General features: G+C 38.9%; 1 protein-coding gene across 1 annotated transcript in view; it reads left to right on the forward strand.

Moving 5' to 3' along the window:
- The window catches only part of USP43 (ubiquitin specific peptidase 43), a 156,130-nt gene that overhangs the window by 105,513 nt on the left and 26,729 nt on the right, over window positions 1–23,888 (forward strand). Inside the window, exons 7-8 of the mRNA XM_070739727.1 lie at window positions 7,028–7,190; window positions 17,163–17,274. Of these exons, the coding sequence (XP_070595828.1) occupies window positions 7,028–7,190; window positions 17,163–17,274 (275 nt within the window). The remainder of the gene's footprint in view (window positions 1–7,027; window positions 7,191–17,162; window positions 17,275–23,888) is intronic.

The following is a 23,888-nucleotide window of genomic DNA, read 5'->3' on the forward strand; positions in this document are numbered from 1 at the left end:
TATTTCAGTTTAGCACAGGAGTGTCCAATCTTGGGGACTTTAAGATTTGTGGACTTCAACTTCAAAGTTGAAGTCCACAAATCTTAAAGTCCCCAAGGTTGGACATCCCTGGTCTAGCATATTTTTGTCTCCTAATTAGTCTGCATTACACAGTATTTTTGACTGACAAATTATGAATGAATGCCCAATTCCAAGGTGAAGACAGCATGATATTAATAACATGAAACATGTTTTGCATGCTTCTCTAGTTTTTTGTCCCTATGGATAACATTGCGATAACTCGGATCTTTCTTAAGATTCTTTCTTTCTAAGAAAGAGTCTTAAGCTCTTTAACTATAATGTCCTCACCTTGTATTTTTGTTATTTTCTGCTGGAAAATAACATTCTGTGATGTGGCTTGCAGTCTAAAGTAGAGAGGGGGAAAAATCCCTACTTACATTTTTAGATGACTCCTTTCTTAAGATTTTAATGTTTAAAGCATGAATCCTCAAACTATGGATCAAATGTTTTTCTCCTGGGGTCACAAGCAACTTAGAGGACGATTGCATACTATAAAAAATGATTAGAATTATGCAAATTGAGAATGCTGCCAAAATTTGCTTCAAGTTTGCTCCTGACTTTGCCTCAACAAACATGCAATAAGTAGTTGCAAAGCTGAAGAAGTATTACACAGTATATAGATTAAATCTTAATAGTTTATATTTATTTCTTGCCTAACCTAATCCTAATGAAACCATTAGTGCTTACATGTTATTTCATTCCTACACAGAGTACCTGTATAATTTTGATGATGCAGAATTTGAAACCCTCTGTTTTAAGGTGTTGTGCAGCATTAACCTTACTTGTGATTTTTAATATTTTATTTATTTATTGGTTCAGTTTGTATGCTGCCCAACTCCCTAAGGATTCTGGGTGGCTGACAACCAACAAAAACAATGCATACGATATAAATATTAAAATATCAAAAAAGAGAACAATTTTTAAAAAACAACTTAAAACCCACAATAAAAACCATGCATATCCGTTATGGCTGGATAAATGGATCATGTATCTTGATGATGCATCATCTGATCAACAGGCCCAGGCCTCCCAGAAAAGCCAGGTCTTCACAGCTTTCCAGAAGGCCAGTAAGAGGGGGACAGTACAGATCTCAGGAGGTTTTTTGCTCCTGTATATTGCTGAACATGTTGAATCCTTCAAAAGGAAAACTTAAGAGTTTTCCATAATAAACTGAGGAGACCTGTATGAAAATATGATTTGGTTGATTGTAATTACTTTTGTTCTTGGTGTGAGGTGTTAAAACAAGAAAACAATATTGTGTTTAGAGATCTTGGATGCAGATGGCTCAATAAATCTCAAAAAACCCTAAATGTTCAAACCTTCACATTAGCTAATACTTTCAAAACTGGATATTGGTTAGGCATCATCAAGCTTTCTACAGTCAACTAGTATACTTACTGAAGTAATCCATGTGTATACAGACCACGTTAGGATTTGGCCTTCAGGCTCATATTTTACTCATCTTTCATCCAAAATTAATAACTACTTGCCCAGTTCTTGTGGCCCAGGATGGTCCTATATTCAGTAGAGCCCCATAACATTATTTTTATTTCATAAACATCCATAACTTCAGGGTGCTACTCCATTGTAACCTATCCAATTATTCTTTAGGCCTCCAAGACCTACCTCCAAGATTGCTACTTTCTGCTGTCAGATACTCCTCATCTTCACAATCCTCTATTCTCTTTGTTTTTTGTGCTCTGCCCCACTCGTCATTCTGTCAGATATATCAGAGAATGAAGACTGTCTTTAAAAGCATTCTCCATTCTTTCAGCCTTCTTCATCTGCTTTATCAACTGACACTCAGATCAGTAACAAGACACCTTCAGAAAAGTCCCATTTCTAAAATGAACACATTTTAATCAGCTGATTAAGCAAGCCATGGCAATTACATTATCACAAGCAGCATTTTCCTTAGTGTTCTCAACCTTGATGACATTAAGATATATGTACTTCAACTCTCAGAATTCCCCAGCCAGCATGGTCAAGAAAACTGCAAGGACCAGTCCAGGCAGTCATCAGATGCCAAAAACTGATTCAGAGGCACCAAACAACAACAAAAACCCTTACCTATAAATGTGAATGATATGGCAATACTGTAGTCTGAAAAACTGCTGTATGAGAAACTTTTTGGGTGCTGCTGTTTTGAATATATTCGATGTGACTGTTGTAAACTAGGATCTTGCTAGTAGTATTTTGTAATTGATTCCTGTATGGCAAAAAAAGTGAATCTGTTCCTGTGATTCATACAAGAGATTATTTTTTGCCTTCCTGAACTTGGCAGCCAGCCAAGCTGTTTGTGCTTCAAATGGTCAGGCTTGAATCAAGATAAATTGGTTTTTTCAGTTTGCAAATGCCAGGAGCGTAAGTGAAGTTTTGTTGTCAGTCCTCAATTGGTAGGAAGATGTAGTTAGGGTGGAGCCTATAAGGCAGTGGTCCCCAACGTTTTTTCCACCAGGGACCAGTTTCAGCAAGACAATTTTTCTATGGCCCAGTGGGGGCGGAAAGGGGCGTGGTTGGGGGGCGGGATTAAGCATGGGGGTGCTGGTCCTCCCCGCCCCTCTTTCCCGCCATCGTCCTGTGGCCGGCAGAACCTGCCTCCCAAGCCCTCTTGCCCAGCGGGAGCTAAGCGCTGGAGAGAGGGGGTCAGGCTGGCCCTCCTGCCTCCCCCCAGCCAAAAATGCAAAAGCGCCCCGCGGCAGAAGCCAAAAGAGGCTTGAGCCTCTCGGTCCTTCCCGCCCCTCTGTCCCATCCATCGTCCTGTGGCCGGCAGAACCTGCCTCCCGAGGCCTCTTGCCCGGCAGGAGGCGAAGCGCTGGAGGGAGGGGGTGGCAGCATGAGGGCCGGCAGCTGCTGACTCCACGGACCGGTGCAACATGCCCCGCGGCCCGGTACTGGTCCGCGGCCCGGTGGTTGGGGACCCCTGCTATAAGGGATATAAGAGCTGCAAAGAGAATTTAAATTTCAGGTTTTCTATCTGCTTTTCATTTTAGAATGAAACCTACACATACAAATCAGTACAGCTTTCTACCAGTACAGTACAGATTATTTATAGGATAGGGTAGGGTAGGATAGAATTTTATTGGCGAAGTGTGATTGGATACACAAGGTATTTGTCTTGGTGCATATGCACTCAGTGTACATAAAAGAAAAGATAAATTCATCAAGAATCATAAGGTACAGCACTTAACATTAGGTCAGGTACAAATAAGCAATCAAAACATATTAGGAACCAGTCTATATAAATTGAAAGGAACAACAAAGTTACAGTCATACAGTCATTTGTGGGAGGAGATAGGTGATGGGAATGATGAGAAGATTAATAGTAGTTCAGACTTAGTAAATGATTTGACAGCATTGAGGGAATTATTTGTTTAGCAGAGTGATGGTGTTCGTAGAAAAATGTTCTTGTGTCTACCCTGTTTCTGCCAAAATAAGACATCCCCTGATAATAAGCCCAATCAGGGTTTTGAGTACATAGCAATAAGGCCAAGTGCTTATTTCAAGGTTCAAAAAAATATAAGACAGGATCTTATTTTGGGGAAAACACAGTAGTTGTTCTGGTGTGCAGTGCTCTATAGCTTCGTTTTGAGGCTAGTTTGTGTCCAGGATGTGGGATGTTTGTAAATATTTTCACAGCCTTCTTTTTGACTTGTGCAGTATACAGATTCTCAGTGGAAGGAAGGTTGGTAGCAATTGTTTTTTCTGAAACCTTGTTGTTGTTGTTGTTATTGTTGTTGTTGTTCTACAACAGATATTCTTAGAGTTCCACTTTACCACCCACAGTGGTAAAGTGCTATTAAATAGATGACTTCCTGACTCTTTCATAGCAGTAATTGAAACTTTTTCCTCATATTTTTTGTAGCTTATGGAAGTCATGTCACCTAGATACATATTGAAAGATGAAAGGTCCATCTGGCTCTAAGGAAAAGGGCCTCAAACCAAGAATTCTACTAATATGCTGGACTTTTCACCTCTCAAAAAAGTGGGACGTCTTGGGAAGCTATGCGCTTTGCTTGGCAGCCTCTGCTTTTTATCTGCTTCTGTCTTGCTTATTGATCAGACATGTTTGGGATGCAATCGACGGAACTCTCTGTGTCCCAAATAGCCTCTGACCTTACAGAGCCCATCAGACTCCTGGGGGAAGGAATGTTAGGATTCTCCACTATAAAAATAATCATCTGGGGAGAATGATTTCCTTGTTTTTTACTGTATGAGTAAGAATTGTAAAGGACATTCAAACCCGCAGGCTTCACACATTCCAGAAGAGACTTTAATGCTTAGAAATAGTACAGTGATACCTTGTCTTACAAACTTAATTGGTTCTGGGACGAGGTTTTTAAGGTGAAAAGTTTGTAAGACGAAACAATGTTTGCCATAGGAATCAATGGAAAAGTGATTAATGCGTGCAAGCCCAAAATTCACCCCTTTTGCCAGCTGAAGCGTCCCTTTTTGCGCTGCTGGGATTTCCCTGAGGCTCCCCTCCATGGGAAACCCCACCGCCGGACTTCCATTGCCAGCAAAGCGCCCATTTTTGTGCTGCTGGATTCCCCTGCTGGGATTTTCCTGTAGCATTACAAAAACACAGAAGTCCGGAGACGGGGTATCCCAGCGGCGGTGGGGGATTTGTAAGGTGAAAACAGCTTGTAAGAAGAGGCAAAAAAATCTTAAACCCCGGGTTTGTATCTCGAAAAGTTTGTATGACGAGGGGTTTGTAAGACGAGGTATCACTGTATTTGGAATTATCCCATTTGAGAATTTCTATAGCTCTCAATTCTTAGGGTGAGGAATCTGCAGAAATGAACCTGACAATGGCGGCTTCCGGAAGAAGAGAAGAGGTTGAAAAGCATTTAGCTGAGCTGTGGGGCTGACAAGCATTTGTGCAGATGGCTGCATTTCTTTAAAAGAATAAGCTTGTAAATGCAAAACAAGAATGGGTCTGAAGACACAGCCTGGCAGTGATTTATTGTTTCTCTGGGCTAAACAAGAAGCCTTAATTGAAAAACATGAGAGGTGACAGTATGTGAGCAGATCTGGGAGATGGAATTTTACGAAATATCCTGCCTTTGGGACAGTCCTATTGCCAGGTTTTGTTAATGGATTTTGCAGCCTAAATCTGTGCGATGATCCACCTTGAAATTGGGGTACAGATCAAGTTGGCTAGTCTAGAAAGTTTAGGTCTAATGATCAGGTTGTTAGAATTACCCTGCTGGAGAGGACCAGTTAAGATCATATAGGCAAACATTTGTTTTAGGGAAAGACAATGATACAATATTTGTATTTGTATGAATGAATGAATGGTTGGTCCTGACTTTTCTGTGGAATGTTCCAGAAACTGACAGAATCAATATACAGTGTTCCCTCGATTTTCGGGGGTTCGAACTTCACGGAAAGTCTATACCACAGTTTTTCAAAAATATTAATTAAAAAAATACTTTGTGGGGTTTTTTCCCTATACCATGGTTTTTCCCACCCGATGACGTCATATGTCATCACCAAACTTTTGTCTGCCTTTCATAAATATTTTTTTAATAAACTTTAATAAATAAACATGGTGAGTAATAATCTGAATGGTTGCTAAGGGAATGGAAAATTGCAATTTAGGGGTTTAAAATGTTAAGGGAAGGCTTGTGATACTGTTCATAGCCAAAAATAGTGTATTTACTTCCGCATCTCTACTTTGCGGAAATTTGACTTTCGCGGGCGGTCTTGGAACGCATCCCCCTCGAAAAGCGAGGGAACACTGTATTGCATTGTAACTGTTGTTTTATAGTCACAATTGCAGCCATGTGACATTACTTAGTTTAACATTCCTGGGCTTGGAAACTGAATAAGATGGTATTTAGTTAGCATTTACATCGGATAGTACCAGGAAATCCTAAAATTATAACGTAGACTAGAAGATTTAAAAAAAATTGAAGAGGGCAATGTAGGTATTGTTGGTAAAATGTTTTTGTTGTTTTAATATTCTATTTTATTAAACTAAGTTATATAGCTGCTTGTCTCACAAAAAAGTAATAGAACTAAAAAAAAAACAATGAATAAATTCATTACATTTATTTATGAAAAACAAAGCCAAAACAAAGAATAACAGACAAAAATAGCAGAACCATCTCATTAGTTCACCCATCCCATTGGGTCCTCAGGCCTGCTGATATAGCCAGGTCTTGAGGGACCTCCAGAAACTTTAGAAGTGATAAAGTCAACCGCAGATTCCATAGTGCATGCACCGTAGCAGAAAACCCCCATTGCTTAGAACCCACTAAACCCATAATATGTCTTTGCTGCTGGATCTGATAATACAACTATATAAAATGGAGAAAAGGTGGTCCCTCAAATAAGTTCTATGCCAATGAAGGACTTTAAAGAGCAACACCAGTATCTTGAACTGTACCCAGAAACCAATGCAATTCATGAAGCAGAGGTGTCAGATGTGTACTACCAGAAACACACATAGCTGCTCATACCATTACATTTTATACAAAATTTTATACAGTTCAGCCAGAGCTTTATCAAGTCCCAAAACAGATAGTACTGACAAAGTGAGACCACAGTATGCCAAATCATTAATTAAGAATAAAGAAATTTACACCTCTGAATATTAGACTTCTAAGATTGACCCTCTTATTCAGAATTGGCGTGATTTTTGCAATCATAATGGATTGGGGAAAGTATGTTCAGATTCCAGATTTGTTTACAAACTAATCGGCTGGTCTATTGCCAGCCATATTTCCCATTTTCCCCCTATTCCATTTAAAAAATGGATATGACATTTTCTGTGAAAAGAAAGTAATGCATAAGGGTGGCAAGCAGTAATTTTAACATTGTGAGAAAGATCTCATTATCTGATTTAGCCACATTCACAAATTGATCAGGCAGTTTTTGTGCTGTTGACCTGTTTCTTTGAAAGTTTTATAGCATTTAAGCCATACTGAAGCATTTGTACATGTTTTCCTTTTTTTTCCAGGTTGCCCACAGAGTCTCCCATCTTCTCCCAATTCTGCTGAGCCAGAGGGGCAGCGTTTGGTTCATAATGGAGCCATGTCATCAGAGTTCCTGCACCATGGTGGAGGTGGCAGAATCCTGCTCCTTGTCTGTAATTTAGCCGGAACAGGGCAACAGGCTGTGAGGTAAGCCCTTATAGACAGGAGGGATCTTTCTGCAACAGGGTCCTTTAAAAACAGACATTTGACCTGTTTGTTTCCTGAAATCAGGGAAAGGAATCAAATGGACTTGCAAGTCTAGGTAAAAAACTATATTCCTCCCAGTCATGTATTAACAAGATAATACCTTCCAGCTAAGCTTGAGTCCTTATTATTTTATGGACATTTCTGTAGTTTATTCAAGCCAGCAAAATGGAAATGGGTTGTCATTTATGTCTTTCATGTTAGTGTTTAACTTCTCAGTCTAGCCTACAATGCTAGTGTTTCTTGGAGGTACCAGACAAAGTTGGTCAAGTATTGATTGCAGTTTAACTGAGATACCCATTTATTGTTCTTATAAACGGTTTAGATTTTCCCGAGTAAGATTAACCTATTTCAAAGTCAGGCGCACTCCCAAAGAATATGAAATGCAGGGGAAAAAAGCCTGTTATAGCCATATACTAAAAAGAGTTCTACAAAGATGGCTCTACTTACCAGAAGACTGATACTAGTCACGCAATATGAAGGGAGGAAAAATCCAATTATTGGCTGCAAGGTTGACCCACTGCTGCCCAAGAGATCTTGAGTTATTTCAGATTGCACAATAATAAAATACAAAAATTACAAGAAACCCACATGAGTAAACAATATAAAGTTATTAAAAATACATTTGGAGATCTGTCCCTTAGGTCAGATGGCATTCTACTTGCTACTGAGGATTATTCGAGGATCTTTCAAAGTACTCATTTATTTTTAATTTAAAGGTGGTACTTGAGTACAGTGGAGGTGAACAAATAATATTGGTTAGGCTTTGTAGACAACTGCTTAACATGATGGTTATGCAAATTTATGCTCCAACCAGTGATGCCAAAGAAGAGGAGGTTGATATGCCTTATGATCAAGTTTAGTATGTAAGAGAACATGCAAATAAATGTCAATGCTTACAACAGTAAGGAGGAAATTAGCTGATTGTATGGCCTAGCAACAGAAATGAAACACGAGAACGATATATCATTTCCCCCCAGTTCAATTGATTTTTGTTAATTCTTATACATTCTTCAAACCACCAATATGGATCTCACCAAATGGAGTACAGTATAGATAAATAAAATTGACCGTATCATTGGTACAATGAAGTGGGATAGCTCATTTATTTATTTTTTAATAGATTTTATTAATTTTCAGTCTCCTTTGCAAAAACAATAATACAATAAATACAAAAAGTGATTCTGCATTGTTACATCATTGCATCTTCTTTTTTGCCTCACATTTTATTTATTTGGACATACTGTACTGATACTATATTATTACAATAGCTAAAATACTTATACTTTTCTATATACATATTTACATACTCTGCTTCTATTTTAACTCTTTATTTTTACTTTTGTTTTTCTATGCTCGATCCAATGGTACCATCTATTGCATATTTCAAAATACTCTGAGTCTTTCTGGCCTCACAAGTCAATTGTTAGCCTATCCATCTCAGCGCATTCATAAATTTTGCTAATTATTGTGCTTTCGGAGGGGGGGGGGGGGCGTGTTTCTGAATCTTTCCAAAATTGGGCAAAGGTGATCCTAGCCACTGTGGTGATATGAAGTATGAGGTATTTAATGCCCTTAGTATAGTCATTCTTCAATATTCCTAAGAGGAGAAGTACCTGGGATAGCTCATTTATAACGGTAAAGATGTGAGCTGACTGTAGAAAAGATCTAGAATTAATGGCGTGCAAATTTTAAACAAAATGAAAGTGGAAGAACAAGACAGCCAGGTTCCACAACACTCTTGATCATATGCCCACCATTTTCAGCATCAGGAATCAGTGGTCTCATACTCATTGATAGGAAACCAGAGGAATATTGGAATGAAATCAAATAATTTGTTAAGGATAAGTGTGAAAAGAGTCTGCCAAATTCCAAGAAATAGATGAAAGCAAATTGTATGTCAGAATAAATGGTAGAAATTGCCAAGAAGAGAAGCCAAAGCCATGAAAGACAAATCTCAGAAAGAAATGTCAAGAAATTCAGAGAACTGTTTGAAGAGACAAGAAGCAGTATTGCAGCAAATAAATAAGTAAGTAAGTAAAGTAAAGTAAAGTAAAGTAAAGGCACTGAAGATGGAAACATGGGGAAAAAAGGAAAATCTTCCAAAAGATTTCTGAAATCAGGAGGCCCAACTTCACAGAGCTATGTTATAAAGGATGCCAGTAGACAATCGATATTCAAGAAAAACAAAAAAGGTAGAACAAGTATACTGAAATTCTAAATACGGTAGTAGAAATGTCAGCTTCCAAGATACCTTTGAAAATATTTTCTATTTATAAAAATGTGTAGTTTAAAATGAAGTTAAATCAGAATTCTAGTTATGATTATGATAGAAGACTACAGGAATTGGTGGAAAAATCTGTAGAAATATTGCAAGGAGAATTAATAAGGATACTCTCTAAACTGTATTAGCAAATTAGGAAAGTGACACAATGAGAAAGATTGGGAAGATGTCTGTCAATATGTCAGTGCAAAAGAAAAGAGATTTAACACAGTGCACAAAGTAATGACAACAGGCATGGGCGCCTACCTTAGAATTGACAATTAAGATAGTGAAGTGATAGCTCTGCCTTGTAGAATCAATACCAACAGTAACGGAATCAGCAGTCAAGAAGCACGCAGTAATAGTGAAGGTCTTGAAAAAGCATGTCAGATACTGTGATGGGTTTATACCTACAAAAATTAGAATAGTCCAAACAGAGGTCTCACAGTAAAATTCTATAAAAGCAAAAGTTGAAATTTGAAGATATAGGATAGAAAGAATATTGACTTGAAAGAATATTCGGAGCAGGGTGGCATGCAAATCTAATTTATTATTGTTATTGTTGTTGTTATTAGAGATCACTATGCTGGATTTCGTATTTCATCACCAGTCGGGCACTTCGCAAGCACCTAGGACTGCGTGATGTAGTGGCAAATTATGTTTGCCGATCCCAGTAAAGGGATTGACAGATGGAGATTTTGTCAATTCTGATGGTTTTCAAATGTCCGCTGAGATCCTTTGGCACTGCGCCCAGCGTGCCAAGTACCACTGGGATCAATTTCAATGGCTTATGCTAGAGTTGTTGCAGCTCGATTTTTAGATCTTTGTATTTCACTAATTTCTCTCTCTATATATATTTTTATTATTATTATTATTATTATTATTATTATTATTATTATTATTATTATTATTATTGACACTTTTGACCTTCGGTATTACTGATAACCCAGTAAAACAAATTTCTATAACAGAGTTCTCATTTGACAGAGACCCAAATGGCAAGTCTCATATTATCATATTTTGGACATCTTTTGTGAAGATCCTGGTTTTTTTTCCCATTACTCTATATTGCTGGGAAAGATGGAAGGAAAAAAAATCCAGAAAGGATAACACCCACAAGGATAGGTGGGGCATCTCTGGGTGGATTGCTGGAAGATCTGAAAAGCCAGGACATGGACGCATTATCCTGGACAAAATCTTAAATGTTTTTGCTATGAGTTGATAGTGACTTGAAGGCATGAAATCAATGGCTGCTACTTCTTATGCGACCATTTGTAGTGTTTGTGAAAGAACCTCTTTTGATCCCTCTCACTGTGGGACCACAGTTACATAAATATCAAAGAAACAATGGCATAGAATCATTAAAGAAAGGACCCAAATGAAGGGACAGAATGAAATGTGAATGGCAAAAATGAAAATGCTTTTTTAATTCATTTTAAATAATTAAGTAAAATTATTAAATTGGTCCTCAGCAAGTTGTCCTTTGGTGAGTTGGCCATGGCAAGTTGTCATGTGACAAGTTGGCTGTTGGCAATTTGGTTGTGGTGAGTTGTCCTGTTCCGCTGACGGTTGTGATGGTTATTCTGTAGGACAAAAACCAGGTCCCCTTTATTATCCCTAAAGTTGATGGAAGTGCACCAATCATTTTGGAAGAAGAGTCTTCAGCAGAGGGAAAGACCTTCATGCTGAAAAGTAGCTACTTCTTTTCCTCAAGATCCAAGACCTGCAGGGTTGCTGATTAGCCGCCAGATAAGCAGCAGCTGGGCTTGTTAAGCACAGTTTCCTTTGTGTTATTTGGCACAACACCTGGATTTTGTAATGTTAATGTTAAGGTCTGATAAAGCAAGTGTAGCATTAAGTTAATAGACTCAGCTTGAGGCAATTGAGTTAGAACAGTAGTGGTGTTATTTCTGCCAAATCCCTGCTGTGCAGCTGGCCTGGAGCAGGAATCCTGAGCCAGCTCTATGGTCTGGACTATGTTTTGCCCATTTAGGTTATGTGTGTTTCCCTCCCCACCCTTTCCTTTCAGAAACACGTTTTTATCTCGCTGAAAATGAGGAACCGCACTCGGTAGCATGGTTATGAGTTGCTCATGGGAGGGAAATTGAATGCCAAAGCACTGTAGGCGGATAATGAATTCACTGTGCACATCCCAAATGTCATTAAGTAAGTCTCTGCATACTTGCAGTGGCTAATAAACTATCACCGGCTGGAAACAGCTTGTGAGACGCCGAGCTTTATTGGCTGATAAATTTGTCTAGCAATATTTCCGTATTCTGCAAGCAAGCTGAACCCATCTTTTCCATTCTTTTTCATGGGCAAGAATATGTTTCTAAACATTTGATCCTTTCTGTTCTTTCTTTTTAAGTCAAAGCCCAGCATGGAGAATAGAAAGAAAATTCAAAGTTTTACAGTGATAGCAGCCAGTACAAAAGAAAAAAAAAGAAAAAAAGAGAGAAAAGAACTTGTCTACTGCCACAGGAATAGCAATAGCATTTAGACTAATATATCGCTTCACAGTGCTTTGCAGCCCTCTCTAAGTGGTTTACAGAGTCAGCATATTGGCCCCAACAATCTGGGTCCTCATTTTACTGACCTTGGAAGATGGAACACTGAGTCAACCTTGAGCCTACTGAGATTCGATCTGCCAAACTGGTGGCAGGTGGTGATCAGCAGAAAGATTTTTTATCATTATTATTATTATTATTATTATTATTATTATTATTATTATTATTATTAATTAGATTTGTATGCCGCCCCTCTCTGGAGATTTGGAACGGCTTACAAGAACAAAAATGGTACAAATCCAATAGTTAAAAACAATTTAAAACCCTTAATATAAAACCAATCATACATCTCATACGTAAAGCGGAGACGGCCCAGGGGAATCAATTCCCCCATGCCTGACGACAGAGGTGGGTTTTAAGGAGTTTGCGAAAGGCAAGGAGGGTGGGGGCAGTCCTGATCTCTGGGGGGGGGGGAGGAAGGGTTGGTTCCAGAGGGTCGGGGCCGCCACAGAGAAGTAGCTTTCAGTACTGCACTCTAATCACTGCACCACTCAGGCTCTCAGTATAGAAAGCAGATGTGCCTTAAGATTTCTCTCTATTGTTATTATCTTTTTAATTTATCAATTAGATGTTTATGCTCTTCTGTATTTAAAGCTTTCTGGGCATTTCTTCAATATTGCAAAAGTATGTCTGAGTTTAGGTCTTTAAAACAGGATTCTGTTTGTAAAGGAAAACCATTTACCTGGCTTCTTTTAATTGTTCCTACTTTTCTTTTAATGAGTTGCACCAGCAAAGGGAGGGAACTTGAAGAGTTTCAGCCTGTGAGAATTGGGCTACTACCATCACAGTCTTTAAGGCCTAGCTTCCAATAGTACCTGAAACCCTGTTCAAAGGCAGGAGTCAAACACTTCAATCAATAGGTGGAATTGTAGGTTCTCAAATCCCAAAGTAAAACATGTTTATCTTTCTCTAAAAGGAGAGAAAATGCTCTCAAAACAAAAAAAAGCAAAATAGATTAGGCACATAAAACAGCACCAAACTACCTACTATTTTCTAGGCTTGAAATTGGAACATGGAATTGAGTTACATTTGCTTTTAATTATAGAATCAAGAGAAATGGATTCAACGCCATATGATTTTCTTTATGCCAAAGGGGGGAAAACACTCTTGACAATGCAAATCTTGCCTGCTCCAAATGTTTACCACAGATGGGGAAGCTAAGCCTGGCTTTCTCTGAAAACAATTATCTTCCTGATTTTGAAATTTAAAAAATATGATTTAGTTTTCTATTTGGGCAATGTTCACAGTCTGTAAGCAATCCCACTCCTAGGCTAAATTTTTGAAACTCCTTCCCTGCTGCCTATCATTCTTTTCCCCTAGAGTTTTTATATCATATCAATTTAAAAAACATTAAAAGAAATTTCTGATCAGATGCTAACTAAATGTTAGATTTCCAGGTAATAAGAGCCGAAGTGGCACAGTGGTTAGAATGCAGTACTACAGACTACTTTAGCTAACTGCTAGCTGTAGTTCAGCAGTTCAAATCTCACCACTGGCTCAAGATTGACTCAGCCTTCCCTCCTTCCAAGGTGGGTAAAATTAAGACCCAGATTGTTGGGGGAAATATGCCGATTCTGTAAACCGCTTAAAGAGGACTGTGAAAGCACTATGAAGGTATATATAAGTCTAAATGCTATTGCTATAGTTAAATCAAAAGAGATATATCAAAATATTATCTGATTTATTCATGTTTCCCCTGACTGTAAAAAATATGTTTTCAACAATTGAGTTATCGAAACGTGGAACTCATTACCAGACTCAATCGTCTCAACCCCTAACCTCCATCATTTCTCCCTTAGACTATCCACGATTGACCTCTCCAGGTTCCTAAGAGGCCAGTAAGGGGTGTACATAAGTGCACCGGTGTGCCTTTCGTCCCCTGTCCAATTGTTTTCCTTTCTCTCTCTTTTCATATATATTTTCTTCCTTTCATATATCCTCTCCTATAAGTTCACTTTTACCCTTATATATATTACTACATGTCTATTTTTCTTCCTATGTATTTATGTATTGGACAAATGAATAAATAAATAAAATAAAAATAAATGAGAAAGATTGGGAAGATGTCTATCAATATGTCAGTGCAAAAGAAAGGAATTTAACACATTTGTATACTTCAGAATTGAAATGTTCTCCATACCTTTAAATTTCTTTGGAAACATCAGAATATGAAGGTAATCCATACAAAAGACATTTTTAGAGGGTTAAGTCTTCCAAATACAGTAATACGATAATTTGGAACAGAAATCCAAACAACCACTAGGTGGCAATAGAGAGAGCTAGAAAAGCTTAGTAGCAAAGCTCTTTGCTTCTGATAGGTTGTCACTCGATTTTTGCAAATCAGTTATGGTAGCCCTTAGTCATACATATTGCTTGGTTTTATAATGACACCCTCAACTGTATTTGTTTACTTATTTCCCCAAACTCTTATGCTTTTAACAAAATGCACACACAACAACAACCCCCCCCCCATTTGTTAAGGTCTATTGAGATCTCTCCAAAGCAATAGTAGGATGATTAATACAGAATTAATGTAGCTAATGAAACCAAATGTCATTAAAGTTATTACAGCAGGTAGATTATACATAGATATGTAGGGAATTTTAAATAGCTAGGTAAAAATTAGTGCTAATTTCATGTCTGGATAATGCTTGAGACTATTGAAAATAAGAGATGGCATATGGGAAGAAGAAATTATTGTAAATTTAATTATTGTAAATTATTGTAATTTAAGAACAGATGAAGGTATTAAAACTGTTGCTATGCGTGACTTATTTTTCTTTTTCTTTCTTTCTGTTCTTTATATCTTTCCACTCTGCACTTTTACTCTTTCTTTCTAATTTTGCATTGGTTTGTTATAATTTACTTTAATAAAATTACCTAGGGCAGTGGTGGCGAATCTATAGCACGGGTGTCACAGGTGGCACGCAGAGCCATATCTGCTGGCACCCAAGCCATTGCCCTAGCTCAGCTCCAACATGCATGTGTGTGCCAGCCAGGTGATTTTTGGATCGCACAGTGGCTCTGAGAGGGCGTTTTTGGCTTCACGGGGATGGGGTCGGGCATTTTTACCCTCCCCCGGTTCCAGGGAAGCCTTTGGAGCCTGGAGAGGGCGAAACACGAGCCTACTGGGCCCACCAGAAATTGGGAAACAGGTCGTTTTCAACCTCCAGAGGGCCTCCGGGGAGTGGGGGAAGCTGTTTTCTCCCTCCCCAGGCATTGAATTATGGTGTGGGCACTTACGCATGTGCGATAGCATGCGCACATGCTGTTTTGGCATCTGAGGAAAAAAAAGGTTTGCCATCACTGACCTAGGGGAAAAAAAGAAACTATTTAAAACATAGCATTCAACAATAGGTATGAATTATTACCTCACCCCACCCAAAAAGGAAGAGATGAAAGAGATTTGTTAAGAATCCTTTCAGTTTTATGATTAAAGATAATTTGTAATCTGAAAGCATAGGGACTTAAATTTCTGATAATTTCTTTATTGGTAAGTGCAGATTTGAAGAAATGATACATTGTGGGATTTGCTTTGTCAGAAAGGTGGCCCAGGATTCACTCTCCAATTAATGCATCTTATTTTGGTTGTTGTATGCAAAAATATCCTCCTCCTTATATTTTTAGGTGTTTCTCTTGCCTTTTGACTGTACCAGATATTTTTTTTTTTTAGCCTTGTGGGTGGCCTAAAATTAACTTAATTATTTTAGAATGCACTTTGAACTTTGTGGTTTGAAAAACAAGTGTTTTAATCATCAATATGTTCAGGGTTATATAAGAACAAAATTTTAGTTTTCAAGCTGTTATTTGAGTAGTTTAATGATACAGTTCTCTGTAGAGGAGAGGGGGAGAAAGCTCTTGTTTTAGTTGTAATTTTGTAATTTTAGTTTTAATTTTGATGTCTTTTGATGAATGTACCAAATTCAGCACTTGCTGTGTTGATACTGTTTTCAGTGAATAAGTATCATTTAGCATAGTGTGCCTTCAATAAATTGTTTAGCAACCTTTCAGAGTCATGGTGAAAAAGTGGCTTAACACCAGTCCTCACTCTTATGCCCATTGCAGCATCCCCACAGTGACATGATCAAAATTTGAATGCATGACAGCCAGCATGTATGTATGACAGATGCCGTGTCACTGTTTGCATCCTTCCCAGCCAGCTTCTGGCAAGCAAAGTGAATCTGGGAAGCTGGTTCACTTAGCAATGGATTCAGTGATGAACAACTGCAGTGATTCACTGTGGCAAAAAGGGGTCATAAATTCAGGCTCAGCTCAATCAACACCTTGCTTAGCCATAGAAATTCTGGTTCCAGTTGTGGTGGCAAGTCAAGGATTACCTGTTGTGATTAGCTCTGGCCCAGCTACTGCCCCAAGGAATGTGGAGGTAGATGTGGGGGAGACATCCACATGCCACAGGCCTGTTTTGCTCCCAGTAGAATCTGCTGATGAAGTCTCCTCTGACCAAGGAAGTGTGAGTGACAGGGAAGAGGGGAGTTTGGCAGACCGCCCAGAAGGAGATTAGTCATATGTATCATCCCTGGATTCTGAACAAGAATTAATGACACATCCACGCATGCGTAAAGTGATGCATAGGAGACAACAACTGAAGGATTATTACAAGAGAAAATGAGGCCACCTGTGGTTGGGTGGGGCTGCTGTAATTAGTGCTACAGATAAAAGTGCAGCCTAGTGTTTTAGCCTCATGGCAGTTTATCTGATTCATTGTTTCATCAAGATCGTGGTTTTTGCTGTTCAGGATTGTGTGTGTGGACTCTCTGGACTTTAGAATTGGACTCAATTTCCCAGTTATTGGGTGAGCAATTGGACTGCATTTAAGCTGTGATTTGTGTGTACCAGAAAATTCCTTTGACATTTAAAAAGGGAGCTGTTTCTGTTTTTCTGTTTATAAAAACTTTTGGGTTTTCCTTTTATCGTGTGATGTGTGTCTTCCTGGACTAATTACCCTGTAATTATGGGCAGTTGAGACACGCCAGCAGAACACTACCTAAGCTTTGCTTTCTTGTAGATGTCTTTAAAACAAATGTAGCCTCTTATCCTGCATAATTAATGAGTTTTTTTTTCCAGGTTTGGCCCTCCACTACTGATGAGAGAAGATAGGGCCATGTCATGGGAACAGCTGCAGCAATGCATCCTAGGCAAAATGCGCTATTTGATGAGAAGAGAGGCTCAAGGGCAGGTAAGTCTGTCCTGATATCTCAGTCAAATTTTGATTATAACAATTTACTAAGGAGAAGAGCACCCAAAACTGTGTCTGAGTTCATAGGAAGGATACAGCTTTTCATCCCTTTATAAGTTCTTAAGCCAGAGCAAAACCTTTTTTCAGTTTTACAGTATACACAGGCTTATATCCTCAAAATGATTTGAATCCGTGCCATCGATTCTGTTAGTAAACACTCTTAGAACCTCCAAAGTAGATAAAGATCTCGGCTTGCTCTCCCTTGTTCGAAGGAATGTCCTATGTTTTCCCTTTGAAACAATAATGAAGAGTAATTATCATGCCAATGTTGCACTAATGTTTGTAATGTTTTCTTAGATGTCAGGATATAAGATTTAATGAGATTTTATGGACTACGGTCTGATGCAGAAGAAGCAATAGAGCAAAGGAAAGGGAGGGGAGAGCTGGGTAGGGTGGAACTGTTTTTTCTTACTTTTGTAACTTAGAAACTTGTGATCGCTTCCCAAATACACTTAGGGACAAATGAGTCATTTAAAATGTTATATTTTTCCTGCCTGTCTCTAGCCTTCCAGAGTTGTTTTAAGTGGGTAGATTTTTAATTAAATTACAGCTGGTTAAATCATAATCATTTGTTGCAAGGGACCTAAAATTAATTTCCTGTGCAAAATGAAGATTGATAATCAAATCCAGTTTCAGGATAGTCACTTTTAGATGCTTGCTGGTTCCATTTCTTCTACGTGATTATTGCTCTTTAGCCTCGCAGCAGAGAAAGTACAGTACTTCTTTTGAGTCTATTAATCCCCTCTGTTCTGCCATTGGAAACTTTTGGAAATGAAAAATTCAGGAATGATGAAGCAGTTTCATGTACTAGTTTCATGTACTTAGTTGAACAAATATTCTCACAAGATTTATAATTATAGATTTCCTCTACTTGCCACGTTTATGCTGAATGTTTGATAGGAGACGATTCCTTTACAATGTGCAAATAAAGTAGCCTTATAGATAAGGAAATACAGTAGTACCTCTAGATACGAGCTGCTCCACATGCGAGTATTCCAAGATACGAGCCACGAGGGGAGAGAAATTTCTTTTCGAGACCCAAGCTCAAATTCGGGATACGAGCCGAGCGTCCACTAGGTGGCGCAAGAATCCTTGCTTCTGGTTATCTCAGAGGGGAAAAACAAAGTCTAAAGCCATTTGTTCCAGATACGAGTTGTTCGACATACAAGCTCCCTTCTGGAACGAATTAAACTCGTATCTAGAGGTACTACTGTACATATTGCAAAGACTCCTGTGAATAGGTTACGGAGGCATGCAATGCTTTGTTTTCAGCTGAAAGTGATGCTTTACAACCTGTACGCATTCACATGGCTGCTTTTAGTATTTAGTACAGCTTTTAGTACAGGTTGCCCTTGTTTATTGACTGCCTTGTTTAGTGATCCTTTGTAGATATGATGTTTTGTTTTGTTTTTAAACAACATTTACAACTATTATAGCATCCTGTGGTTACATGATTGCCATTCAGGCATTTCACAAATCGCTTACAAGAAAGCCAAGATAACAGAGAAAACATAATGTTTTACTTAATCGCTGTGGCAATTCACTTCATGTCCGAAGGAGAAATAAGGTCATAAGACTGTCATGATCACATGATTTTCTGCAATGCTTAGAGTTGCCAGATCAATTGTCCACTAACAGGGTGAAGACAACCTATACATTTTAGACAGGGGCTCTATTCTTGCTGTTGAAATTCAAAAGCTTCTCTTCCAAGTCAAAGCCATGTATTTACCATGTATGGTAGTTAAAGCCATGTATTTGGATTTATACGCTGCCCTGCTCTAAGGACTCGGGGCGGCTTGCAACATATAAAACAAATAATACAAAATTCCAGTTAGTTAAACTAAAAACTAACCAACTAAAACCCCAATTTAAAAAACCAGTCACTCCCATTCTAATAAATTAAACATGCAATCCATTCATCGGCAGGGACTGATGTCTAGTGTCCCCAAGCCTGTCAGCAGAAGTGGGTCTTCAAACTCTTGCAGAAGGCAAGGAGGGTGGGGGCAGTACGAATCTCTAGAGGGAGCTGATTCCAGAGGGCCAGGGCCCCCACAGAAAAGGCTTTTCCCCTAGGCCCCAACAAGCGACGTCTAGTTAACGGTACTTGGAAAAGGCCAATTCTGTGGGACCTAACCAGTTGCTCATGTGGCAGAAGGCAGTCCCGTAAGTAGACTGGCCCCGCCAAGTGACATTGTCTAGTTGACGGAACCTGGAGAAGGCCAACTCTGTGGGACCTAACCGGTCACTGGGCTCATGTGGCAGAAGTCAGTCCCATAAATTGTCTGGTCCAATGCCATGTAGGGCTTTATAGGTCATAACCAACACTTTGAATTGCGTTTGGAAGCCATTCGGCAGTGCCAGAGCCGCAGAGCTGTGCGCAGTTAGCTGTTCCGGCAGCAGCCCAACACTTTTTACAGCTCTCTCAAAGCTGTTTACAGAGATTAAGCTATTTCCCCAACAATCTGGGTCGTCATTTTACCAACCTTGGAAGGATGGAAGGCTGAGTCAACCTTGAGCCTACTGAGATTCAATCTGCCAAACTGCTGGCAGCCAGTGATCAGCAGAAATAGCTTGCAGTACTGCACTCTAACCAAGGCACCACTGAGGCTCTTAATCCTTTGTCCCAACATTCCTCATCATCTCCAACCAGTGGTACATTTTATTCCAGATTTCATAATATTCTGTTTCACTCCTATCTTTGAGTTCTAGAGTCAACCTGTCCATTTCAGCACTAGACAATATCTTGTTTAATACCTCTTCTTCTGAGAAGGTCTCTTTATTTTTCCACTTTTGTGCAAAGGCCAATCTTGCTGCTGTTAGAATCTGTAACATTAAATATTTTGTTCCCTTGTTATAGGTGTCCTTTGTACTACCCAGTAAAAAAAGTTCTGGTTTTAACTCTCTGTTTTGTGTTAACACCTCTTCCAGCCATTGTTTTATCTGGTGCCAAAAATTGTGGGCTTTCGGGCATTCCTACCACATATGATATGATGTCCTTGGCATTGCTTTGCATTTCCAATACATCGGTGAAAGTTTTTTGCTCATTTTAGCTAGTCTTGTGGGTAGGAAGTGCCACCTTGTATATATTTTCTTCATATGTGGTAGCTAATGTAAGTTTTCCATTTCTCTCCCATAATTCCTGCCAATTGTCTTAGTCAATACTGTAACCAAAGTTTTTACTCCATAGTTTCTTTTATTTGTTCTTCAAACATTCTCCTGTTTCAGCAGATTTTGGTATATTTTACTTATCATCTTCTCCTATGTTTCTAATAAAAAAATTATCTAGTTCTGAGACTCTGTTTTTATGCCCCAGTCTTTTTTTAATCTTTCATGTATTATGATTGCACTTGGAGATATGCCCATCATTCAAGTTTTATACCTTCTTCATATAGATTTTTCTTCAGTTCTTCTCTTTCATTTAATATAATCTTTATACATAATTACACTTCCTAATTGAATAAAATTTGAATGTATAAACATCTCCAATGTCGATAGCCAATTCAGAATTTCCATGCAGTTACATTGTTTGATTTTTACCAAAACATCTAATAGTCCCCGTCTAATGTAATTCTTCTGGAAGTACTTGTAAGGCTTATGTTTTCCTTCCCAGAGAACAACATGCCACCCTATCTGCATGTCATGGCCTTCCAGCGTTAATAACCTCCTATTTTTTTTAGATGTAACCAATCTCTCACCCATGCGAAATAATATTGTGATTTTTTTATCTCTTTGGTCCAGGAAATCTCAGTATCCATAGTTTTTGTGGTAGGTTTAGAGATGTAATAATAAATTTAGGAATTCATTGCTACATAGAGATCACCTGTTGTCCTCTAATTTCTTTGTAGAAATCTATAAAGTCATGGGTTGCCAGGGTTACTCAGCTATAAATGAAAATTATTTTTTCCATGCTCAAAGGCATTTGGATTCCTTCATATATTTTTCATATAAAGCTCAGTTCCACATAGTCATAGTCTCCTAGCTCCTAACCTTACATCTGAATCACTACATATCCCTGGTTGTCTACATTACTTTCTTTGTTTAAAGAATAAACTACTGAGCTACTTTTAAATAATTTTCAAATGATACCCTCACTACTGTACTACAATGGTTCTTGGGCTGAGAGAAAAGAAATGGTCCGTAATTACAAGGGTAGAGAGTCAGCGAATTTGATGCAAATATTAATAAACCGAAAAGAAAAGGAGCATTCCCCAAGTCCTGTGAAAGAGACAGTAGTAAGAAGAGTCTCAGAATGACTCTTCCTGGACTCACTGGGTGAGTCCAGGAAGGGAGGAGAAGAAAATCACAATCACTCTTGCAAGATTTGTTATTATTGTTAAGTATTGAGTCTGTTCATTCGTTGAGCCATCTGTCAGCCTGGCTAGTTGCTGGATCTTATAAAGAGCTGTTGTTCAAAGTCTGCCTCAAGCCTCTTCAATCCCAGGATTTAATATTTATAGCTTACATCAATAAAGTATGATTCTAATTTTCCCATGGAGTTGATTTTCTGGCCTCATTTACTTTGTGAGGCAGATACCAGGTGAGCTTTTTTTTGGTTGAAAGTGCACTAGAATTTGGCTCTCCTCACTCTTAATTACTACACCAGACTGGCTGACCAGTTTTCTTATTCCATTGATGCTGCCTCTTCTCTTATTTAATCAATCTGTTTGTCCTTATTAACTCTAGAAAGAGAGTTAAAAAGAAAGTGAATTCATGCTGGTTATTATTATTATTAATAATAATAATAATAATAATAATAATAATAATAATATTTGTATGCCGCCCCTCTCCGCACATTCGGGGCAGCTCACAACAGTGATAAAACAATATACAATAACAAATCTAATATTAAAAGTCTAAAATAAGAATTTAACATTAAAAGCCTAAAAAACCCATTGTATTTAAAAAGCATACCCACAAACATTCCATACATAAAACTACATAGGCAAGGGGAGATGTCTCAGTTCCCCCATGCCTGACAGCAGAGTTGGGTTTTAAGAATTTTACAAAAGGCAAGGAGGGTGGGGGGAGCTGGTTCAAATGAAAATGGGGACAGTGCTTTGGATTTGGGTGTGTTGAATTGGGGCTTTCTGGAGTTAGACTTCAGTATCTGATGTCCTTAAATAACAAGGACTTTGCTCCTATTCCAAGCTTGAAAACTAACCCACCTGGTACAAATGTAGACCCCTTTTTTTGAACTGATCCATTTTTTTTGTCATGAGAACCCACACTAATCTCATACTTTTCATTGGTGCCATGAGAGTACCAGGGCATTTTATATAGTGTTGTTGGCAAAACTGGAAGGCAATCCTCCATTCATTAGGCCTTTTAAAGCCTATTAAAGCCTTAATTACAATATGTATTCTTCACTTCTTGGGGGAAGACTCTGTTTGAGCTACTGCTCCATTCAGGTGTCCATCACCTAGAACAGTGATAGCTAACCTTTTAAGTCACTGCATGCCAACCTGCGTGCTGGAAATAGCACGCAAAACGATCCTGCCTGGACTTTGCAGCCTTACTTGGCTTCGCACACATGGGAGCGTCGAAACCCGGAAGAGCAGCATTCCGGTGCACATCTGCATGCCAGCACTCAAATGTCCAGTTTCTGGGGCGGGTGTGCACCTGACAAACAGCTGACCATTGCGCATGCACCACAGAAACCCGGATTTTGGGGTGCTGGTACACACATGCTACTCTTCTGAGTTTCGGCATTCTCACTTGCGTGAAGGCTAGCTGTCCGGCATGGCACCAGGCCAGGTTATCTCCGGGCCCGCCTTTTGCTGCACGAATCCCAGTGACCAATTATGTCCCACAGAGTGGGCCTTCTCCGGGTCCCATCAACTAAACAATGTCGTTTGTCGGGACCCAGGAGCAGAGCCTTCTCTGTGGCGGCCCCGGCCCTCTGGAACCAACTCCCCCCAGAGATTAGAATAGCCCGACCCTTCTTGCCTTTCATAAGCTTCTTAAAACCCACCTGTGTTGTCAGGCATGGGGGAACTGAGATATTCTTTCCCCCTAGGCTTCTACAATTTATGTATGGTATGTTTGTATGTATGATTGGTTTTAGAATAAGGGTTTTTAGTTGTTTTAGTATTGGATTGCCGCATGTTGTTTTTACCACTGTTGTTAGCCGCCCCGAGTCTAGGGAGAGGGGCGGCATACAAATCCAATAAATGAATGAATGAATGAATGTGTGTGCACAAGGATGCAGAAGAGGAGCCAGCGAGGCTGCTTGTCCCACATGGGATGGCTCTGCATGCTGCTTCCGGTACGTGTTCCATAGGTTCGACAACACGGACCTAGAATCTTAACGACCACTTCCTGGCTTTGGCTAAGTAGCTGCTTACAATCTTTCTTATCTTCAATGATTTCTTCAGTCTTAATCTTTGCCGTCGTGAATACTGTACACCTTTCCTCAAGCTCCTCTGATTCTTGCCATGTATCATCTAGGTAGTCTGGTCAATAGTGTTGAGAAGGAAGCAGTCATGAAAATAAATGTTATAAATAGAAGTTAACAGCACGGCGCAGAAATATTATTATGTGAACTTGGAAGCCAA

Source organism: Erythrolamprus reginae, chromosome 2 (genome assembly GCF_031021105.1).
Source record: "Erythrolamprus reginae isolate rEryReg1 chromosome 2, rEryReg1.hap1, whole genome shotgun sequence".
Classification (NCBI taxonomy): domain Eukaryota; kingdom Metazoa; phylum Chordata; class Lepidosauria; order Squamata; family Dipsadidae; genus Erythrolamprus; species Erythrolamprus reginae.